A 24653-nucleotide genomic window follows, 5' to 3' on the forward strand; every position below is an offset into this window, starting at 1 on the left:
AACAAGCCTGGGGAGAGGAGATCTGTTTACCAACCCTGATCACATGAATAAGAGGGATTCGAACCATGTAAAGGCAGCCATCTTTGCGCAACGGACCGCAGCAAGGGAAGAGAAGGAGCTCTTGAAGCTCAGTGTACAGTGCTTCATTATGCTACAAACCACTTTGACGGTTGAGCTGTACTTACTCGGGTTCAAAAACACATATGATAGATTTTTACTGACCAGGTTTCGGTTCGACCTTTTTCAACTTCTCCTCACACATCCTAGGAGCCAAAGTAAGGGTTAAAGCCTGGCGTCTTGTGGCTGCGATGGTCAAACTCCTTAGGATATGATCCATTATACGGTGTTTTGTAGTTACCCTCAGAAAGTCCTTTTAAATTTCGACTTTGAAAAAGGCGAATTTTAGGCAAGTACCTCCAGCTTTTATTTTTTTACAAATGCTTATGGGTAGCACTGTTTTTCAAGTGCTCAACTTTTTCAAATCTGCAATAAGGCTTAGGTCTAGCTGTGATTAACTAGTCTGTTTTCTTTTTATACCTTTTATGGCACCTTGCGCTTTTCATAATGTCATGCCTAATCTGTTTGATTATTTCATCTTGCACGAGTTGTGATTTATGGTGCTAATTTTGAGCGATTCTCTTGTCTGGCAGTGTGTTACTGGGGCCCCTGTCTCTATGAATTTTCGTTCAGTTCAAGTCATCGTCTACTTGGTTTGTCCACACGAGAATTGTTTTTATTATATTTTACTATTCTATTGTATGCTTTTATGGTATTAATGTTTGAAACTGAATAAAGATTACTTTGACTTTGCGAAATATGCATTTAGAAGTATCCATCAGAAAGGAAAAGAGTGATTGAAGATAGAGGAGGGGAGGCTAGGCAGTCCCTACAACCTCCCGGTACAACCACGAGATCTGGAAGGTGCGGGAGGTAAGAGGAATATTGCACATGCAACAGTCGTAACTGTTCCCAGGCCCTTATCATGCCTACCAGTCAACTTTTACATAAGGACCTATAAAGGGATAAGGAACTACCTTAAATGCACCTACATTAGCTACTAAATCAATAGTGATGTCTGCTTAATAAGGAAACAATCCAGAAGTGAAAAACAGAACAATTCAGGAACTAAAGCGTGCTTAATTTCGGCCTTAATAAAAACTGGATAGCCAGCCATTCTCATTAGCTCAATTTGGAATTAGTCATAAAAGTCTGGCACCTCTGATCAAAATATTTATGGAACACTTTTAAATAAAGGAGAACTTCTGAGGCCAGAAAACTGTCAGAACCAAACTACAGGAGAGGAAACGTGAAAATGGATCTCAGCTTTAGAAAAATAATTATTCTGCAACTAATCTGTAGACTTTACAAAAAACAAATAGAGAAAAATTAAGCCTACAAAAGTGTGAAGGTGTTGTGTGTTATAGCTATGTGTGATTAATGACCTGCAAAAAATAATCTTAGAAGTTCTTACCTTCTCTTTCCTGCTGTAGACATAGATTTAGCTCTTGAATCGTAGCTCTATCCGTAGACACATGCACTTTCAACTGATCTAATTCCTCTTCAAGATTCATTCTGTGTCATAACCAAAAATTGTATACATTAAGTAATAAGAATAGACATTAGATGCAACAGAAACTTTTAGGTCTCTAAAAAATCTATGAAAATAAATACACAGAGTATTAAAGTAAAAATCCTATGTAATTCGTCTGACAGTAACTGTCTACTTAGAATTTCACTTTCTTAATAATAAAAAAACAAGTTACTTACCTTTGGTAACACTATTTCTGTTGGATGCTCTACCTAGCAGCAGATACCTCACCTTTACAGTATTCCCCAGGCAGCAGAGTGGATCTGGACATTTTTCACAGCAATGCTCCCGCCTGCTGCTAGGTGGCGCCATACGGCTCAGCATTGGATTTGTTTTACCTGGAAACCGACAGAGCAAAGTTGCATATAACCACCACCTCTACATGTAGACATCAAATTCTTGCTGGACTCTCAGATGCAAAGCGCAAAACAATTGGAGGCAACAGTAGGTAGATCTCTAATTTGGGACCTTTTCAGATGCTAAGAAGAGACCACTCCACAGAATGGTGAGGGAACTGTGGAATCTGTGGTTAGATAGTGTCTCCACCAAAAAGAGTGTTACCAAACGTAAATATCTTGTTCTTCTAATGGATACTTCTAACCACTCATTCCTCACCTTTGAAATATTTGCCACAGTAGCCCACCTCCAACACTCCCATTGAAGGTGAAGGGTCTAAATAGTGGGCTCAGACCAAAAAGTCCTGTAGGATTGAAAGAGCGAAATTCACTTCAAGTCAGACCTGGCTGTGAAGGCTATACTGCTTTGTGAACATGTTTAGTTACGGCCATGTAGTGGCCTGCCAGAGGCCAGGATAGGCACTCTGCATGTCAACACAGTGGTAGTAGCCTTGGCCCTGCTGGACTGGGTCCTTTCAGAGGCTGCTTTTGGCCAATGTGCAGAAGACCTTAATGCACAGGACCATCCACAATGATGGTGCCCTGTTCTGCACCGCCTTCCCTCTCTTTACTCTAGAGAACCTCATAAAAAGTTGACAGTCCACCCCAATGAACTTTGGTGAGATAGATGTTAAAGCTAACACATCTTTTGGGGTGGAGTCCATCGATTCTCTCCTCCTCTTTCAAGGGGTGAGGCGGTGCAAAGACGTTGGGAGGGTGATGGATTGTCCAACGTGAAAAGGAGCTACAACATTTGGCAAGAATGCCGCTCAGGTCTTCAGCATCAGTGCACCCAGAAAAAAGGTAGTATGGTGTGGTTGCAACCAGAGAGCGAAAAGCGTGACAACTTGAAGTGATCGTGATGAGGAAGACAGTCTTTAGGGTCAAAAGATGCAACGACCAGTTGTGCACAAGCTTGAAGAGAGTACATATGGGAGAATACTAATGAGAAATGTCAGGACCAAATTAGGTTCCCACTGTGGCATCACAAACAGTCTGGGAGGGAACATGTGTTCAAACCTTTAAGAAAACTGATCACAATAGGTGATTTAAACAAGGACAGTTGGTCCAGTAAATGCAGGTTGAACGTATTAAATAACCTTAAATAGTGGCCACTGCAAAGCCTTGATGGGCCAAAGACAAAACAAAAACAAAATATCTAACAGTTTGGCTTGCAACAAGCCTGTCCGGCGGACTCCACACTTGGGTCACAAATTTATCCCAGCACCCAGCATAAACGCACTTTGTGGAAGGGCACCTGGAAGTCAGGATGACATCCAAAACTTCTGTAGAAAAATCAAATCGAGTCAATTGCAGCTGTTCAATTGCTAAGCATGGAGGTGTTGATTGTAAAGGTTTGTGTGGAAAACCTTGCTCTGCTGCTGCGACAGAAGATCCTCCCAAAGAGGTAGCCTGATCAGAGGCAAGACACAAATGCTCAGAAGGTCAGAGTACCACACTGCTGGCCCAATCTGAGGCCACTAGGATGACTTAGGCCCGGTTGTTCTTGGTTTTCTTCAGAACTCTGGCAGGAGATGCAGAGGAAGAAGATATACAGGAGTCTTGTGCTACACTACAGCTGAAATGCATCTCCTAGGGAGAGTCTTCACGGGAACTCCACTGCACATTGTAGCCGGTGGCAAATAGATCTGGCCAGAGTTCTCACTATTGTAGTAGAGAAGCCCTGTGCCACTTCAGGGTGCAGCCACCATTCATGATCCACCAAGCACCACCAGCTGAGCATGTTTGCCCTGGCGTTCAAAGATCCCGCCAGGTGCTTCTCAATCATGGAGATGCACTGACATTGCAACCACCTCCAAAGGTATAACGCCTCCTGGTACAGGACTAAGGAAGACACTTTGCCCTGCTTGTTGCAGTGCTACATAGTGGTGGTACTGTTAGTAAGAACCTGTACCAGCCTTGGTTTGATGGATGGTAGAAAGGCCTTCAACAGCAGACAAATGGCCCACAACTCCAACAGATTGATAGAGGCAGGTTTCCTCTGGAGACCAGAGTCCTCTGATCTTCACCTCTTCCAGACGACAAACTCAACCGAGCAGTGACGCATCAGTCACCACCTTTCACTCTGGGTATGGAAAGGAGAGGGGTCTGCCACAGGTAAGGTTGCAGTCCAGCAGCCACCACTGAATGCTTTATGAAGTCTCCTCTGAAACCTGGATGATGTCTGACATGTTTCCTTGCTGTGGGGCCCACTGAGACTGCAGATTCCACTTCAGAGTCTGCATATGCCAATTGGCGAAGTGGACAAGCAGGATGCATGCGCCTAAGAGGCCAAGAAAAATCAGAGCTGCTTTCTCTGAGATCCAGGATAGAGGCGGAAACATCCAGATCAGAGCCCAAATGTCTTGGCCTTGTTGTGCCTGAGGAAAGATCCCAATTGCACAGTGTCCAAGACAGCTCCTATAAATGCTAGTGGTTGCAAAGGAGACAGGTGTGACTTTGGCTCGTTGATCAAGAACCTCAGTAATTTACATGTCCTGTCATAAGCATATGATACCCAGATTATTGTCTCAAAATCTGACTATATGAGATCAGAGGCAGAGAAATTCAAAATCTGTCTGAAATTGAATGTGGAGAAGACAGAGATCCTGGTGTTTGGGTCTCAGCACTCGGTGTGGTCAGAGCTGTGGTGGTCAGAGACATGTGGCCCCCTGCCTACTCCAGTTGCTTCTGTTAAAAACATAGGAGTCAACAAGACCACAAGCACATGTTTTTTCATCATCAACATTTTGAAAAAGTTCCTTCCTTTCATCCCTGTGGAGCATAGAAATGCAGTAGTCATTGATTTGATTACCTGGCGCTTTGACTACTGCAACATACTTTACCTAAATATCAATAAATACTCTTTCAATAAACTTCAGGTTATTCAAAACTAGGTTGCCCTCTTTGTATTGAATATAACCAAATACCAGTCAGTAAGTGGAAAGGAAGTGGGTGATTTTCAAATCACTTTGCATGGTGCATAAGGCTCTGTAACTTCAGGGATCACTTCCCCTCAGGTTGGCATTCCAATGGTATTTGCCTAAAAGACAGCTAAGATCCTCTTCTTTGAGGAAGATGATTATTCCGAAGTTTCGGAAGGTGAGATGGAGTGGCTGCACTTTTTTGGTAGCAGCTGCCAAATTGTGGAACACACTGCCAATCCACAATGCCAGTTTAACCTTTCACATGGCCTTCCATTGGAAATTGAAGACGTGGTTATTCTCTCTTGCATCATTTTTCGTTCTGCGGGTAGCTTCTTTTTCTGTTCGTAGCGCTTTGAAGCCTTAGGGCATAGTGTGCTTTATAAATCTCTAGCTACATCTAATGTCAGGAGGTTCACTGTCGTCACGAGGTGGTCTATGACTGACAAGCCTACCGTCAACCGCCAGATGTCGAGGAAGGGGAAAACTGTTATCCCCAACCTTGGAAGATAGGCAGTGGCCATTGAGATTACTTTTGTGAACATCTGAGAGGCGCTGATCAGGCCGAATGGGAGCACGGAAACTGAAAACCCTCTTGGCCAGCCATGAACCACAGGTATAGTCTGTGGGACTGCAGGACATGTACATGGTCCTTCAGGTCCAAGGCTACAATCCAGCAGTCAGAACCCAAGGCACACAGAACCTATGACAGTCTGAGATAATGACATTTGTCCTTCTACAGTTAAAGGGCGAAGATCTAAGTAGTACAAAGAATTCTATCCTTCATTGGCACGAGGAAATAGCAGGACTAACAACCTATTCCTATTTCCGAGTCTAGAACCCTCTAGAGTGCCCTTTTAAACAGTAGAGCTTGCACCTCTTGCAGTAAAATGGAAAGGTGCTCATCTGAGAGGCACTTTGATGTGGGAAGAAGCTATGGTGGTTCGGAAAACAAAGAAGGGCATAGATCTGGAGGACCCATCTGTTGGATGTGAAGTTACTTACCTTCAGTAACAATATATCTGTAAGAAACATTAGTAGTGATAGATTCCTTACCTTAGAATTACCCCCAGGCGTCAGACTGGATCCGGAAAGTTTTCGTCAGCAGTACCTATGCGAGTCGGTAGGTGGCGTTGTGCGGCTCCGCGTCCGTCGTTGGCATCGTGGTTGCCGGGATAACGTCACGGCAGCAACTTAGACGCCGCCCACGTGCACTGACATCAGTTCTGTACACGACTTTCCGCGCCAGGAACCCAGAGCCATGCAAGATACTGACCACTGGTGCATTGAAACTAGGGCCCTGAAAGGGATGACCTTAACCCTAGAAATCAGTTCGCAGTACAGGGAGGATGGGTGGGGCGGTAAGGAATCTATCACTACTAATGTTTCTTACAGCTATATCGTTACCGAAGGTAAGTAACTTGTTTATCTGAAAGAAACACGTAGTGATAGATTCTTTACCTTAGAATAGATACCCCAGCAATACCAACCCCGGTGGTGGGTCTGCGAACCAAGATCACACCAGAAAATCACGGAGAACAGAACGGTCAAAGAAGCCGTCTCTCCGGACTTGACCGTCCAGGCAATAATGCTTAGTAAACGTGTGCAGCGAGGCCCACGTGGCTGCCTGACAGATGTCTTGCAGGGGGACACCACGTCCCAGTGCAGTAGTAACTGTAGTTGCCCTTGTGGAATGAGCACGCAGCCCCACCGGAGGCTCTTTGTCAGCCAAAGAATAACAGGCTTTGATACACAAGACGACCCAGCGGCAGATAGTCGGCTTGTGTACTGCCAGACCTTTCTTGGTGCCAACGTAGCCAACAAACAGTTGGTCATCGACCCGGAACTGTTGTGTGCGGTTTAGATAAAACAAAAGCGCATGTTTTGGGTCCAGACAGTGGAGCCTCTCTTCCTCTCTGGAAGCATGCGGAAAGAAGGTGGGCAAGGTAATAGTCTGCCCAATGTGAAAGGCAGTGACAACTTTTGGCCAAAAGGAAGGATGGGCTCTGAGCACAACCTTGTCCGGATGGACCGACAGAGAAAGAGTCTGGAGCTCACTCACGCTCCTAGTGGAGGTGATGGCAACCAGGAAGGCAGTCTTCAAGGTCAAGAGACAAAGAGGACAATTGTGAAGGGGCTTGACAGGAGCACACATGAGATAAGTAAGAACTAGATTCAAGTCCCACTGTGGCATCACAAACGGAATAGGAGGGAAAAGCTGAGTAATGCCTTTGAGAAATCTATTTACAACAGAGGACTTGAAAAGAGAGGGCTGATCACGGAGCCTGAGAAAGGCAGAAATGGCATAAAGGTAACCTTTGATAGTGTCCAGAGCAGAGCCCTGTTGGGCTAAACATAGAAGAAACAAAAGGACCTCAGAAAGAGGGGCAGAAAGGGGATCCACAGCCTTTGCTGTGCACCATGCCACAAATTTGTTCCACCAGCAGGCGTATACCACTTTAGTGGAGGGACGCCTGGCTGCCAGAACAACATCACAAACTTCAGGAGGCAAGTCGAAAGGAATCAACTGCCGCCGCTCAATCTCCATGCAAAGAGGTGGAGGCTGGACAGGTTCGGGTGGAGGACCGTCCCCTGCTGCTGTGACAGAAGATCTTCCCGAACAGGCAGTCTGATCGGGGGATCGATGCTCATACTGAGTAGCTCAGATTACCAAACTCTTCTAGCCAAGTCCGGGGCCACAAGGATGACTTGGGCTTGGTCACTCCTGATCTTCTTCAGCACTCTGGGCAGAAGTGGTATAGGCAGAAAGGCGTACAACAGACCGCAACTCCACTCGCGACGAAAAGCATCGCAGTGCGAGTGCCGCCTTGGAAATTCCAACGCGCAGAACTGATGACATTGCGCGTTCTCTTCGGTGGCGAATAGATCTAACCAAGGCTCTCCCCACTGCTGAAAGAGACCTTGCGCCACCTCCGAGTGAAGACGCCATTCGTGATCCATCATGCACCTGCGGCTGAGTTCGTCCGCCCCGGCATTAAGGGAACCTGGCAGGTGTTGAACCACCAGGAAAATGCCCTGATGTTCCAGCCATGTCCAGAGACGCACAGACTCCTGATACAGGGTCCACGACCCCACCCCGCCTTGCTTGTTGCAGTACCACATGGCCATGGCGGTGGTGTGGTCTGTGAACACCTGCACTACTCTCCACTTGACAGTGGGAAGGTTTACCTCCAGTGCAAGTCGGATCGCCCAAAGCTCCAGAAGGTTGATATGGAGCATGGACTCCGCCGGAGACCAGAGGCTTCTGATCTCTGCCTCTCCCAAGTGGCCACCCCATCCCAGGAGGGACACATCCGTCACCACTGCATGCTCCGGTTGGGGAAGGGAGAGGGATCTGCCATTGACACAATGCCGGTTCATGAGCCACCACTGCAATTGTTGTGCAATGCCCTCGGAGATCTGGACGTGATCGGACAGGTTTCCCTGATGCTGCGCCCACTGGAACTTCAGGTCCCACTGCAGAGCCCGCATATGCCACCTGGCATGATCGACAAGCAGGATGTAGGAGGCCATGAGGCCCAGCAGCCTCAGGGTCATCCTGACCGAAACCCGAGATAGAGGCTCAAAAATCGGAATCAGAGCCTGAATATCCCGGACTCGCTGTTCGGGAGGATAAACCCGAAAAAGCGTTGTATCCAGAACCACTCCAATGAATAGGAGCTTCTGAGAGGGAATCAGGTGCGACTTCGGCACATTGATGGAGAACCCCAGCAAATGCAAGAGGTCGGCCATAGTCTGGAGGTGGGAGACGACTGCCTGGGGTGAGCCCGCCTTTAATAGCCAGTCGTTGAGATAGGGGAAGACTGAAATCCCCGATCTGCGCAGATGAGCTGCGACCACCGCCATCCCTTTCGTGAACACCCGAGGGGCGCTGGTAAGGCCACAGGTAAGCACGGTGAACTGAAAATGTTTGTGGCCTACCGTGATCCGCAAGCAACGCCGGTGGGCCGGCAAGACTGGGATGTGGAAATAAGCATCCTGCAAGTCCAGCGCTACCATCCAGTCTTGTGAATTGAGGGCAGACAAGACCTGAGCTAAAGTCAGCATCTTGAACTTCTCTTTGCGGAGGAAGCGATTGACGTTCCGGAGGTCTAAGTTAGGACGCAGGTCCTTGTCCTTCTTGGGTACCAGAAAGTAGTGGGAATAACAAACACGACCTACTTCTGGCACGGGAACGCGCTCGATGGCCCCCTTGGCCAAGAGGGCCACAACTTCCTGCTGAAGAAGCACCAAGTGATCCCCGACATGCGGTGGTACTGAGGTGGCATGGCTGGAGGGGTAGTCTTGAAGGGGAGGGAGTAGCCCCTTCGGACTATCTCTAAAACCCACCTGTATGACGGGATGGTGCCCCAGTGGGGGAGGTGATGGCGAAGCCTGCCGCCCACTGGCGTTTGATGGGCCTGAAAGTTTGGACAAGGAAGGTTTGGAGGCAGTGGTGGAGGTGGACTGACCCGCCCACTGGCCCCTTGGTCCGCCGCGGTGGAACCTGCGTCCGCGCTGGGATTGTTGCTGCGCAGGCCTGCGGCTCTGTTGCGAACGCTGCGTGGCACCCCTTCCGGTGCCACGTAAGGAGCGAAAAGCAGAAGGCGGAGGAGGGTGGGAGGCGGAAAGTCCCAAGGACTTGGCTGTGGCCCATGAGTCCTTAAACCGCTCCAACGCGCTTTGTCGACGAAGAGGCGACGGCTATCAAAGGGCATGTCCATAAGGGTGTTTTGGACATCCCCCGAAAACTCAGTTGTCCTCAGCCAGGCATGGCACCAGAGCGCCACCATCGTGGAAATCGATCTGCCCAGCGAGTCGGCAGTGTCTCGGCCACAACGAATCATGAACTTAGCTGCGTCTCTCCCCTCTGCAACAGCCTGGGAAAGAGCTGTCTGGGCCTCCTCCGGACACTGAGGAAGCACTTGCGCCACCGTATCCCACACGGAGTGGGAATAACGGCCCAAGAGGCATGTAGTGTTCACGGACCGCAGAGCAGAACTGGCGGAAGAAAAAATCTTCTTTCTGAACTGTTCCAGGTTCTTGGATTCCCTACTCGGTGGTGCGGAAGGGAAGGCACTTGGAGATGCAGAGGCTTGGACAACCAAGCTCTCAGGGGTGGGGTGTTGGGAGAGGAAAATGGGGTCACCCGGAGCCGGGCGATGGCGTCGGGACACGTTCCTATCCACAGGAGCTCCAGTGTTGGGCCTGGACCAGGTGCCCAAAAGAACATCAGAAAGTGCTTCATTAAAGGGAAGCAGCAGCTCCGCAGAAGTAACTGCTGGCTGAAGCACTTCTGTGAAGAGATTAGTCCTGACGGCCACAGCAGCATCGAGAACGGCATCGATCGATGCTGGGCTGATGCACGTCCACTTCGGGGCTGAAACCGGGGCCGACGTCGTCCCGAGGAGAGGGCGACGTCGGAAGTGGTGCCGGTGGGGTCGACGTCAGTGGAGATGTTATGAGGTCAACCGGCGTCGACCAGGATCCAGGCCTGGATCCAGGGGGGGTCCCGCGGTGCTGAGGCTGGAGCCGACAGCGACACCGGGGCCGGAGCCGCCGGCGGTGAAAGGCTAGGAACCCAAGTCAGGACCGCGGGGCTCGAAGGCGCACCGGCGGGACCCGACAGCCCAAAGAGGCAAGCCATGGCCGACAGGAAATCCTGTATTTGGGCCGGAGTCGCCGACGAACCCGGGAAGGGCGGGTAGGCCGGAGACAACTGCGTAGGCTCCGCCGGAGCCATGAGGTGGCACCACCCGCACCCTCAGCCGTGGCGAGGGGAAGTTGGAGAACAATGACTCTTCTTTGACTTCTTGTGCTTCGCCTTACCAGACCACAAGTGCGAAGACTTTGATCCCGAAGATCGATGGTGATGACTCCACGCACGGTCTCTCGACCTCCCACGGGACCGGGACCTCAAACAGCGCAGAGCCGACTGCCGGGCTTCCAGCAACTTTCTGGACCTCCCGCAAAGATTTCGGCGTCATGGCCCGGCAGTCGGGGCAAGAATTGGGGTCGTGGTCGCGCCCCAGGCAGAAAAGACACACACGATGCAGGTCCGTCACCGACATCATACAGTGACAGTCCTCGCGGAACTTAAACCCGGGCATGCGATCTGCACCAGGAGTCGATCGACTCAATGAGACAAAAAGGATTAAAAAAGTCAATGACTGGGGGTACCGCTCTTCCCGGATCTGCGCTTGCTGGCGCGGAAAAAGAAAGAACTGACGTCAGCGCGCATGGGCGGCGGCTAAGTAGCTGCCGTGAGGTCATCACGGCGACCACGACGCCAACGACGGACGTGGAGCCGCATGACGCCACCTACCGACGCGCAGGGGTACTGCTGACAAAAACTTTCCAGATCCAGTCTGACGCCTGGGGGTAATTCTAAGGTAAGGAATCTATCACTACGTGTTTCTTTCAGATATATTGCCACTCTGAAAGAATATGGTGGATTCTGTTTCCTGCAATTCGATTGTGCACTGCTATGGGTGAACTAAAGCAGCTTCGATGTTGATGCAGCAAAGGAGGGAGACTAGGAAGAATCAGGCCTCGGATGGCATGCGTGTTGCCTGCCTGGTCCCTATCCCCAGCCACGTAAGGACCAGAGTGACTGAAGTTGGGGCTGGGTACCCCACGTTATCTGTATGCCAACCATCTGAAGTAATCTAAAAAAGGCCAAAACTGATGGCTAAAGTATCTGGCAGAGGATGAGAGGCCCATAGAGCACACGTTGGCCGACTTTCCTTAAAGCATTTAAAGACAGTCAGCGTTTTCATCAAAGAAGCAAGATCAGTTTAAAGCCATATCCATAAAGAAGGCCTGCACATCTCTTGAAAAACCCGTGAATCGCATCCACACAAGGCGACTGAGCACCACACTAGCTTTGATTGATCATCCCAAGCAATCAGTAGTTTGAGGCCAGCATAAATGTTCTATTTGGCCGCATCCTGATCATCTTGAATGGTTTGAGCCAGGGAGGCCTCAAATTCTTCTAGGACTGCTGGAAAGATCATGTAGGCTATGTCATAGAGGGCATGGGCTTAGATGCCTAATAGGCACACCACGTTGACTGAAGTCAAGGCTAGGTTGGGCAAAAAAAACATTAGTTTTCCAAATACATGAATCATTTTAGACATACTGTTCAGTCTGGTCAGGGACTGGATGGGGGACGGGGGGATTGTGGGGAACAAATTAGGATTCATCTTGCTGGTGGAAGCCTGGACCATAAAACCCTCATGAATAGGGTACTGCATAAAAAAATCAGAGTCACCCGATTCCACTCTATGGTGTTAGGCCACCTTCCTGTTCACTGGTGGGCAAAAGTAGGAGTTACTCAAAGAGCCCGTCAGAGTGTCAGTGAAGGGTTTGTTGAATGTGAGAAGAGTCTTAGAGGAAGCAGGCCCAGGTTGCAAGACCTCTTTAAGGACGATTGTTTTAACTTCCAACAGAAGGCAGTTGTAGGTCCACAACCTCAGCAGCATTTCGAATTACCACAGCACAGGAAGCCCTCTCTTCCATTGGTGGCCCAAAGGGGGGAAATCAACCCTTTATCAGGGAAGGTACCAAGCCCACTGTCCTCTTGTAAATCCATGTATATCTATCATCATATTGTGGGGATAAATCATCCCCATCATTGTAATTGTCACCTCCAGGTGGTGCATAACTCTGGACAGAATCAGAACGAAAAAGATGATGAAGCCTCTGAGGATCACTCTACAATAGGTGGAGTATATTGTCAATATCAGGCCGTACCGGAACTGGGTGCGCTTGAGTGAAGTTGGAGCGCAACCTCAGTCAAGGTCAAGACAGATTTGGCTTAGGGTTAGAGACATCGGAGTTGGCATCAGATCCCCCACTGTTGCCATTGAAGTTTGGACTATTGCAGGTCTTTGAGCTGCTCATTGGGGTCCTAAGGCATGCTAGGTGGAGCCGGTGAGTGCCACAAACATGCAGCATGGTCCCTTTAATGGGCTCAAGCTGCAGCAGTGTCGCAGATCGCAGAAGAACTCAGGACACTTTGGGATCAATTGTGGCATCTGGTCCTAAATCAGAGATTGGGAGCAAGACCAATTGGCACTTTGTTACCCCATGTGACTTCTCTTTAGACTTCTTTTTAGAAAGAGAGTGGCAGGATGGGTTCAAGTCCTGCCTCACCTTCTCTTGTTTCCTCTTCGATTTAGAATTTGACTTTAAGATGACTTCAACCATAAAGACCTGTCACAAGACTGGCCTCAAGAGCAGGAATGGTTCTACGCCATCGGCTTAAAGCGAGAATTACGATTCTCCAATTATCATACAGAGAGAATCTTGATTTCATTACAAGACCGGAAGCTACATTATGCAATAACTTTTATTGCTGCCCAAGATATGCAGCCCTTTAAAGTGTAACCATTACATCATAAATGTAAACATTTCAAGTAACATAAAGCGCCATAGCAACCAATTATCTTCCTCTTTTATTCGCTGCTCCTGGACAGTTAAGTACAACTTCTTATTAGCTCTTGTGACCTTTATGTTTTTTTATGTAATTAAGACCTTATTTATACATGATTAACATTTATTAATGAATATATCTCAATTAATGAATATATTTCATTTCAATTAATAATTTGAGGATTTTACAGTTAGCCTTTTGTCACGTCTTTAGCTTCCTAGACTAATTACTTTAGTTTTATTCATCTAAGTTCAACCTTAACAGGTGTTTTATCTACCCTTCCAATTTATGGTCGTGCTCTATACGTTAATTTGTTTTGTTGCCTTTAGATTCTTAAAATGTTATTTCGCAACCTTCTACACGAAGGGCTAGGTTAATTGGACTCCTTTACAACTTCGACTCGTCGGATCTCTTATTATGAGAGCGATCGCCCCATAACACGATTACATTTACTGTAATATAACGGGAGCGAACGTCCCCATACCTACGAGCGACTCCCGATTCCCGATCAGAACCTCCACCTTTGGTTTCAGCGCGAGACGTGGCATGTATTCCTCCTCCACACGGAGTAAACTTTGTCGATTGGATGATTAGATGTTTATCCGGGTCGCGACCCTTAACGGGACCCGCGCTCGGAAATTAAATACAAAATGTGACCCCCCAGAGCGAAAATAAGCACACGCTCCAAAGACCCGATTTGGACTAGCTCTGCGTTTCCATGGAAACGCATAGCGGAGCCAACGACATTTGCTCGCTTTCTTTCGTAAATCGGCTGTTTTTTTTTTTGGTTCGGATAAACTACCTGAATTACCGCATTTCTGTTTACTACATCTTTTGATATTTTGAGAAGAGTTTTAGTGAAGATTACACTATAAACTTGAAAACAACATTAACCATATTTAAATTTAAAAAAAGAGGGTTTTGGTTCATTTTGTAGATCTAAAACTATAGATCTAATTTAGTAAACTAACTAAAATACTTTAATTAAAGAAGGGTAATTAAGTCATGTCTCAAGGTGAGTCTCAACCAATTAATGAGTCACCACTCACTGAGACCTCACTGATGAACCTCTTCCAGAGGCAATTAAAAAGCTCCTTGAAGGAAGCTGTGGAGGCAGCATTGGCCAAAAGGAAGAGGAATTCTCATAACGAGGGCCAAGCTGTGTCTTTAACTGAAGACCACGACTCCGTTCCAAACAAAAGCGATAAGGCCACTAAAAAATGTAAACACATTGAGCCTCACAGTAGTCAACGCGCTACTTCAGATGACAGGATTTTGTCCATTGGTAGCCATTGGTAGCCTGTGCTTAAAGCGAGAATTACACGTGGTCCGTGACTTCTTCCTTTGTTAAGCAACCTACAACTTCGTTTCACGGTCCCAAATCGCCTTCGGGTGCATGTCGGAACACTCATTGCATGACTGGGAGTCGTGGCCCGAGCCCAAACACCAAATGTACACCTTGTGCAGGTTTGTTCCCAATATTTGCTTTTTGCCGCTTTAACCTTGCAGTTTTAGGTGGGGACATCACTCCATTGCACACCCTGTTTTGATTATAAGGTCGTCAAATTCCAACGAAAAAGGGAACAAAGCTCCAAATCTGTATTTCAAGGGACTGAAAGAAAGAAATGACGTCGGCTGGAAGAGGTGGCTCTTATCTGCAGCTCGTGGAGAACACGGCTATGAAAAAAATCTATTCCTTGTCATGTGCCTGGGGAATATACTACAGGTGAAGACTCTGCAGAGATATCCATCAGAAAGTAATTATATATGCACAGATATGAGGTACATAACAGCCATCAAGGAAGTTAGGGTTACATGAGAATAAAGCTGGGGAAATGATGTAATTGAATTTAGATATTTTGTTTTGATTGCTCTCTCTTTGTGAAGGCTGGAAAAAGCGCTCACTCAGGCGCCAATCTCAACCACGCTAAATCATCCTGTGAGCGCCAATCTATGCACTTAAACACTTCCCTTACTGAACTCTTAAAAAGAAGTACATATGGCTGCCACTGATACTCATACCTGAGCAATTTATGTCACACTGCAGTTCCAATACAATCTTTGCTTTGGCAATTACAAACTGGAGGCATACTAACGTTTTGAGGCACAGAAACGTAATCCCTTTCATAGTGTCAGGGTCTACGGACACTGTCTGTACCACTAAGTTTGACCTCATGGCAGGCGCACGGAGGAGGCCATTACGAATTAAGAAGAAACAAAAAATAGCGCCGGGACACCTCTGTATGAGGTAGCTGTTCGCGCTCTACAAATGTCGGGGGGTTGGGGGAGGACCTTACCAGTAATACATCCTACCCGTATACACGCGTAAACTTTCTACCAAAGACAAAGTTAAGTAAATAGAATGTAAAGGTTTCCCAAACACTTACATTTTTGCAAAGGATGTAGGAGGAGGGGGGAAATATTTTCTCTGTGGAAAGGAGGAAAATAATGTATTGTCTAATGCACATTTGTGCAGCACTCACTTGAGCTGCTTACACCTCACCAGAGAAAATTGAAAGGGAATAATTGTAGGGGAGGATTATGTCCAGTGTTTAAAAAAAAGAAAAAAGGCCAGAAAGCATAGCAATTCATAAGCGCACACCTGCTATTCATGAATGGTGGGCTTTATTTCAAACTCAAGAGAATCCATCCCATGAAGACATAATACAGCCAACTTGCCAGGAATGCATTTCGTCAGGGACCAGAACTCGACTGGTACCACTTTGAGGGGGTTTTGGCTGGTATGTCACTCTGCCCGCTTTTTTTTTTTTTAACAACTTTCTTTATGTAAAGTTTTAACAACCTAACAGGTGACTGTTGGGCAACAACTGCCCTCACAAAACATACAGAACGCAGGAAAATAATACAACGCATGGACCGACATGTGTAATTGTTACCCTTTAAGTTGGAAACAACCCCTATAAGAGGCAAAGAAAATACATACTTCCCCGCCCCATGGCCAAACCGTTCTCACAGCCCGCACCATCATCTCGCCCACATCCAAGCTGGGACTATGACTGCATTGGCTCCAAAGTTGATGATGTGCGGACCTAATCAGTGGCTGTAAACTGGGGTGGCAGGTGAGCAAAAGAACGATGGATTTAACCCAGATCTCTTGACTGGGGGTGAATGTTTGATTTGTTCTTCATTCCGTCCATTATTTGTGGGTCTTCAGCAGGTGGCAGTTGCCTCAGCTCTTTTTTACTGAGATAGTGACAGTATTAGGTAGGAAAATTGTCCAACAATCCCCTCTGTTACTTTCACTGGGGAGGAGGGTGGGTTGCTTATGACTTCAATGGAGATTCACCTGAGTGAGAACTAGGATTACAGGTAAGAAACCATTCCTTCTCTCTCAGGGAATCTCCATTGATAGTCCTAAGCACTGAATAGAGAAGCAAGTCCATCACCACAAACTGCGGTGGAAAGGAAACAGAAGGCACTCAGAAAATATTAAGCAAATACATTTCTCAGGGAGGTCTGCCCTACTTGAGCATCTGTTCGGCATCTGAGTCCAAACAATAGTGTTTGATAAAAGTGTAAATAGATCTCCATGGAGCCAATTTACATATTTTCGCAATTGGAATATTCCTCATTAAAGCAGCTGTAGCTGCTTTCTCTTTAGTGGAATGAGCTTTAGGTCTACCGGACAGAACCTTATTTGGTTTTTGGCAGCATAACAGAATGCAAGACATTCTACATTGGGATATAGACTGTTTAGACATGGCTAAACCTGTACAGACCAGCCCATAGTTTATAAACAATTGGTCGGACTTGTGGATATTCTTTGTTTTGTCTAGATATAATTTTAAGGATCCCCTGACATCTAAATTATGGAGAGTTCTTTCAGCTGTAGTGGAAGGTTGCTGAAAGAAAGTAGATAGAGATATAGACTGGTTAATGTGAAAATCCGAAACCACTTTAGGTAAGAATTTCAGATGAGTCCTCAATACCACAGTGCCACTATGAAACACTGTATATGGTTCGTGAGAACATAACGCCTAAATCTCACTAACCCACAGTGCTGACATGATGGCTACTAGGAAAGCAGCTTTCCAAGAAAGGTGTTGCTATGAGGATTTATGAATGGTCTAAAAAGAAACGTGAAAGGACTATGTTTAACTCCCAGGGAGGGGGAAGGATGCTGCATTGGAGGGAAAACCATTGAGAAAACCCTTTAATATGTCATTAATAACAGAAATTGTTAAAAAAAAGGTTTGTGAAGGACATTTCCTTTAGGCAGTAATTGCCAATAATAAACTTTAATAGAAGAGAACTGTAGGCCTGATTTGACCAGATAAAGCAAATATGGTAGAATCACTTTTTGACAGCTCGTTGGATCAAAGTTCTTATCAGAACAGAACATCACATATAAAATCTCGTTCATTTAAATGAATAAGCTGAAAGTGTTGATGGTCTTTTAGCCTCCTTGAGAATGTTCATGCATTCTTGTGGAAGATTAAAATGCCCATATTGTAATAGCCCAGAAGCCATGCTGCCAAACTCAAAGAGAAGAGAATGGGATAAACAATATGGCCTCTGATCTTCATGAGAAGGTCTAGTCTGCACGGCAGCTTCACATGTGGACGCAACAACATGTGGAGAAGGTCTCTGAACCACCATTGTCGGGGCCACTCAGGAGCTATCAAGATCATTCTGGCTCTGGAGTGCAACAGTTTGATGAGAACTGATGGAATCAAGGGGATCAGAGGAAAGACAGAGAAATTTGCCAGACCATTCGATCCATAGGGCAATCCTCAGCACCCCTGGTTGGTAGCACCTCGAGGCGAACTTTGGGCATTTTCTGGTTTCCACTGTTGCAAATAAATCTATGTAAGGAGCACCCCACATGCTGAAGATGCCTTGTACCATCTTGTGAAGAACCCACTCATGGTTTATCTGAAGGATCCAGATTAGGGAGTCAGCTTGAACATTTTGAGCCCCTGGAAGATGAATTGCAGTCATTCTTATATCTCTGGGTATCAACCAATTCCAAATTGTCTGGGTCTCGTGAAACAGTTGCTTGGACTTTGTTCCCCCTTGCTTGTTCAAATAGTACATTGTTGTCATGTTGTGTCTGTCTGAACAAGCAGGGATTTCATCTTGAAAGATGGGAGAAAAGCCTTCAGCGCCAGAAGAACCGCCCGTAGCTCGAGGAGACTGATATAAGTATTTTTCCTCAGAAAACAGGGTTCCTGGATTTGAAGATGATCCATATGCGCTCCCCAACCTAACAGAGAGGCATCTGTTACTATTGTCTGAGAGGGAATATCCTGATGAAAAGGATCTTGAAGGAGATTTTTAGGGGAGCACCGCCATTTCAGAGACTGTTTTGCTTTGGAGAGAGTGTGATCTTGTACTCCCAATAGCCTGAATATTGACCCCACTGATCCTACAGACATTCTTGAAGTGGTCTCATGTGGTGATGGACACTCGGAATCAGAAAAATGCACAATGCCATTGAGTCTAGCAGAGATTACACTTTTCTGACTGTGGGATGAGAGACTCTCGTGAGAGAGTAACACTTCAGATGGATCTGTAACAGTTTCTCCTCCAAAGGATAAACACTTGCTTGTATGCTGTTGATGGTGGCACCTAGGTAATGCAGAGACTGGACTGGAAAGGAGGTTGACTTGTTGTAACTGACATGCAGGCCTAATCGATGGGGAACAGTGATCTTCATCGAACAATGGAGTTGTGCTTCTTGTTGTGTTGACGCCTTGATAAGCCAGTCGTCTAGATATGGATAGATGAATATTCAGAGTTTCCTGAGATGTGCGGGGACCACTGCCATGCACTTCAAGAAAGTTCTGGAGGCTGATTTGAGGCTGAATGGAAGTACCTTATACTGGTAGTGATAGTGACCTACTACAAGTCACAGGAATTTGTGGCAATTTCTGGCTATAAGAACGTGAAAGTACACATGTTGGAGGTCTATTGAGCAGAGCCAGCCTCCCTGATGGATTTAGGAATAAATGTGATGTAATGCTAGCATTCGGATCTTTCTCTCCAAATCCATTTGTTGGCTAGTTTCAGATCTAGTATGGGTTTGAGTTCATTTTTTTGTTTTTTGTAGTAACTGTTTATTGGCATTTTGATAAACATGACGACAATCAATACCTTGGTGAGACATTTCGACATTCGCATAATAGATGACAAAAATTATACCTCTTAGCATTGTAGTCATTACATTCAATAATAAACCCCTAGCCCCTTTAATATTCCTTAGTGCATTGTGTGTTGCGTCGTAATCTCTATCCAACTCCCCACCATAATCGGTCGTTGTCTTCCCATCCCGGTTCTTCTTGTGGTGGATCACAGATATAGCCACGGAATCGATTCCAGTGCCCCCACACCCTGGCCCATTTTTTGGGGCAACCCTGGTGAATGTAGACTGACTTTTCGGTAAACATCGTGCCGTTCACATCACTACACCATTGCCGATGCGTTGGGATCACTCCCGACCCCCAGTGTTGTGCTATAGTGCGCTTCACTAGTGCCAGACCTAGTGTTACCCAGTCCTGGGCTGCATGATTTAAGTCTGTGGGCTCCCATATATTAAGCAAGCACCTTTCTGAATTCATTCTTGAGGTCTTTCTTTTTCCCAAAAATATAATGGGAAAAAATCCCTGTGCCTCGTTGTTTCGGAGGAACGATTTCTACCACTTGTTTCTGCAGAAGGATGTTTACTTCTCATACTAGCATCTGTAGATGTGGATTAGATGGTTTCGGTGGGATATTTGGCGGAGGGCGGGTAAATCTGAGACAATACCCATTCTGTACAATATTCTGAATCCAGGTATCTTTCGTGATGGACTGGCACTCTGTTAGAAAATGAGAGATACTTCCCCCTACCAGAGGGATTAACGGAAGAGGGGCAAGCAAAGATGCATTGCATGGAGCCTGCTGGAGGCTTCCCTGCTTGGGCAGGCTGGTGGCCAGCTCTTCCTTTGGGTTGAGGATAGCGGTGTTGTTGGAAAGGTCTTTGTTGTTGTTGCTGCTGGTGGTGACCTTGCAGCCACTGAGGGGTTTGAACGCTCTGTGAATAGAAAAGTCCTTTATACAGCCTATAAGAGTGTCTGCGTTGTTCCTTACGCTTTTCAAAACCCACTGCCTTTAATGTCTCCATTTCGGATTTCATCTGAGCCATTTCATCATTGGTATGACTGCCGAATAAAGTGTTGCTCGAGATGGGTAGATTAAGAATCCGCTGCTGAGATTCCCGTTTTGGTGCAGTTCAACGAAGCCAAGAATGCCTTCTAAGCTCCAATTCATGACAATATATGTGGGCTAAAAATAAATCAGAAAGGGGTAGAAAGAAGCAGGTCAGCTTCCTATCAAATAGCAAAAAATAAAAGGGGAATGAACCTCAGCATTCAGGAAGCCAGTTTCTCTTTACATTTTTTTGGGGATCCTCACCCACTACTTTCTATCCGGAAAGGGATTGTCCTATCTAAAAACGCGGGGATCTGATTACTATAGGTTCTGAAGAAAGCCCTACGACCTACCTACGTGCACGATGGCTGAAACATGTAGACCTCTTAATAGGATGTGAGGGATTATTAATAGGTCCCTAACACATCCAACTGTTTTTTAACCTTACCCCATCCCTGTTTTATTAAAATGGTATTCCTTTTGGGATAGAACGGTGCAGTTCACTCCCCTTTGATTTTTTAATATCAGTGAGCAGCCTGTAGTGAAGAGTCTGCAGCAGCACTAATGACTTAGTTGGAGGCCATCATGCTCTCAGTCACACTTTGAGAAAATCTTCCCTTCGATCTCATGGGAGGTGTTCTGCAAACTGCTACAAAGAGTCCCATAAGGCCCTGTAGTCAGGACAGATGCAATTGCTGCCTTCATCGTAGCGGCCACCATACCACACACCTTGGATCCCACTGAATCAGATTTTTTACTCTCTTTGTCCAGAGGAACTGTAGACGAAGGAATAGTAGAATGCACCTTTTTTGCAGCTAGGATGACTACTAATTCGGTGGAGTATCAGAACAAAGGAATAATGTGTCCTGCTCCGGAGGTCTATACCTTTTCTGCAGCCTCGACTAAGCTGATTTGGCTGCAGCCGATGTAAGGAACAGTTCCTTTGCTGGTTCCAATAAACCCAGAACTATGGGCAGGAGGGGTTTGGAAGCTGCTCATTGCTGAAGCGTCTCAAAAATCATCGACATTGATGTTGTCAGGGCAGGTAAGTATATATTTAATTTTGTTGCCCCTCTCACTAGCATCTCTTGAAAGGTGTTCATTTTATCAATTGGAGAGGCCCTAGGCTGAGAAGAGTCGGACAGAGTTGGCAAATATGTTCCAGCACTGGAGGGAGAAGTCAAATAAGGAGGTCGTGTGTGCCGGGATGATTGCCGTGAAGAGGCGTGCTGAGAACGATGGCGATATCTCGAAGGCACTCATGCTCTAGACCTCAGAGGAGTAATAAGAGGTCTTGCCAGCAAAGGTGCTTCCGCAGGTATCTCTGGTTGTGGGAGATGCAGCGGTGTAGGAGATGGAAGAGGCACAAGAGGATGTGGTGGAGGAGGAGGAGATTCTGGAAGCAATATGGGCAATGATGGTGAACATGCCCTGAAATATTCTGAATCAGAAGTTTGCAGTACATGCTTTAATCTTGATTTTCTGATTCTTTCTACAGGTCTATAGTGACTCGACATTGACAGACTTTTCGATGTTGATTATCTCCTATACCTCAACAGACGTCTCAATGTCAAACTTGTCCTACGTCTCGACGTCATGGTATCCTTCGACGTCAACCTTCTATGTCTCGACGTCGCATATCGTCTCCTCTTCGACATCGACCCAGTTCTCGACAGCTAACATGTATACACTGTACCTTGTCTCGACGTGGATGCACCCGACCTGGAACAAGTTGTTTTAGATGATGGTCTTTATTTTTGTATCTCCTTCACCTGGAGTCCTCAGAGGAAGGGCCTTCGTAGAGGACCGACCCTCTCCTCGCTCTGGTGACATCCCACCTTCAGACTGCGCCTGTTGCTGCCTGCGTCACTCATATGTCCCATGGATGTAAATCTTCTCCCTGTCCCTCACAGTGCGCCTGGAAAAATTCCTCCAGTGTGAACACCAGACAGGAATGTGACTTTCAGGAAGGCATATGATACAGACATCATGATTGTCTGACATGGCCCTCTTTCTTCCAGAGCAAGGCACTTGTCAAATAAAGATGGCATTTAATTTGACAAATGAAAAACATTTTCTGTCAGAAAATGTCACAAAAACAAAGGTACAAATGAAAGCCGTCAAGGTAAGTAGTTATCAAAAATTTCCTAGTGACATTTTTGAGGAAATAAAAGCCAAAAATGCCGAGCTCAATGCTACACAACCCTGTCACCAGGAGCTGGAAAAAATAATTGAGGCAACCGCCACCTGCTGGGTATGATGGGATACTGGTGGGCTATGAGCCCTTAAAGGTGCAGACACACTTTTCACATCTACTTAAGGGCATCCTATGGGGTTACATTGTCTTCTCCTCCATCTACCTTATTTTAAAAAGGGTTTGTGAAAGAGATTAGAGAAGTCAAATATCACAATTCCAGTTAATTTGCTTGAATTTATAATATATGTATTACCCTTCTTTAAATGCAATTTGAAGCAATTGGCCAATGTAGCCTTCCTAAAGTGTTTCTCCGGCCTTACTGAAGAAAGGCGAACATCTACACTTAAGTGCTCCAGGATGCCTGCATTTGAGCGGGACTATTCAGTGCTTATGACTGTCAATGGAGATCCCTTGAGAGAGAGAACACCCAGATTTCTTCCCGAATACTATGCTACTGAGGTGTATTTTCTTTCACAGGAAAGTATTTGTTTTCCATCTTCTTTTTTCCCTTTTTGCATTACTTTATTGTTTAATCCCGATCCCTTTAACTTGGGTTTGCCATACTAATGTCTGTTCTTTTTTATCCAGTAGTATTCAGTTGGCATTCATGACCAATCTGCCTCTGAGCCATGCAGAGAACAAACCACATGCCTTTGGATTCTTTTTTCTATTTTCTTTTGCGTGGGTCCACATAGTTTACTTCTGCGCAGTCATCTGGCTCACTACCTGAATGGAATGATTTATAAAGACTGATTACAAGATTCCAGAACTGCAGAGCGTGCTAAAAAAAATAAGCAACGTATCAGCAACGTTGGAACCCTGATCACTCTGGTGTCGGCAGGTTATGACTGATTGACTCTGTAATCTGTGACTGCAATACAGATCTGTAGAAGGCAGTTGAGGATCGACTTGGAAGAGCATACTTGTGTACTGTAGACTAATAAAGACTAAGAAAACAAGCATTTAACTTGAAGACTATCCGTGGTGATATACAATCAAAACTTTACCACTACACAGCACTGAGCCAGCATTTCTGGAATAACAAACTGATCTTCAAAAACACAATGTCTCAAAGTGTGAAATTCAGGTTTTCATTCGTCCCTTGAACTTCCCGTCTGACTAAAATGGCTTGGGCAAGATGAATGCAAATGATGTCCAGGAGTGGCTGCACCAAAGCAAGACACAGTCAGCTGTTGTACCAGCTCTGCTCTGGCAGAATGGAGGTGCAGCTGGTTTCCATACCTTGTTATCCTAGCAAACACTGAATACCTCATCAGAAACTAACACAACAACAGCACCAGCCGCTACCACAGACCACAGAAGTGTGTGGGAGGCATGGGATTTTAGCAATGAGAAGTTTATCAAACCACACACAGCAGCTAGGTGAACAGTCGCAAACAGTGGTGTTGTGAAGAGTTGAGGGAGATGCGTGAGGTTCAGTTATGGAGCTAAGATCGTCCAACAGTGTACCCTTTAGTTCACAGCACTTCCCCTCATTTCTAATGTTTTGACTATTCCTATTATGGCAATGGTAGACTAAGTAGTAGACAAAGTGCTCATTAAGTGAGCTAGGGAACTCTAGTGGCGGCTCGATAGAAGCTGTTGCAAAGTGTGCTTTTGTGCCCTCAGAGCTGAAGGGAAATGCTCAGAGCAGGGACTGAGGTGCCCAAGAATGCAATTCGATGAGCAATGAGTCTATGTTGTGAGTTATTTGTTATTTTTTGTTATTTTATGGTTTTGTTTAGCGCTGAATCACCCCGGGGGGTATCTCTGCACTTGGAACAGCCCTGTTGACACAGTCAGACCGAGTTAAAAAAGGTGGGTTTTGAGGAGCTTTCTGAAATGAGAGATGATCGAGCAGTCGCAAAGTTGCGGTGGTAGTTCGTTCCAGAGGACAGGGGCCAGATATGAGAAAGCTTTACCACCGCTGCGTGATCTTTTAATTCTAGGAATACAAAGT

The 24653-nt window shown here is 46.1% G+C and overlaps 1 protein-coding gene across 1 annotated transcript in view; it reads right to left on the reverse strand.

The window, feature by feature from the left end:
• Nucleotides 1-24653, reverse strand: part of CNTLN (centlein) — a 1182709-nt gene that overhangs the window by 440446 nt on the left and 717610 nt on the right. The window contains exon 14 of the mRNA XM_085634784.1: nt 1472-1572. Within this exon, the coding sequence (XP_085490910.1) occupies nt 1472-1572 (101 nt within the window). The remainder of the gene's footprint in view (nt 1-1471; nt 1573-24653) is intronic.

The sequence above is a fragment of the Triturus cristatus genome, chromosome 2_1 (genome assembly GCF_964204655.1).
Source record: "Triturus cristatus chromosome 2_1, aTriCri1.1, whole genome shotgun sequence".
Classification (NCBI taxonomy): Eukaryota; Metazoa; Chordata; class Amphibia; order Caudata; family Salamandridae; genus Triturus; species Triturus cristatus.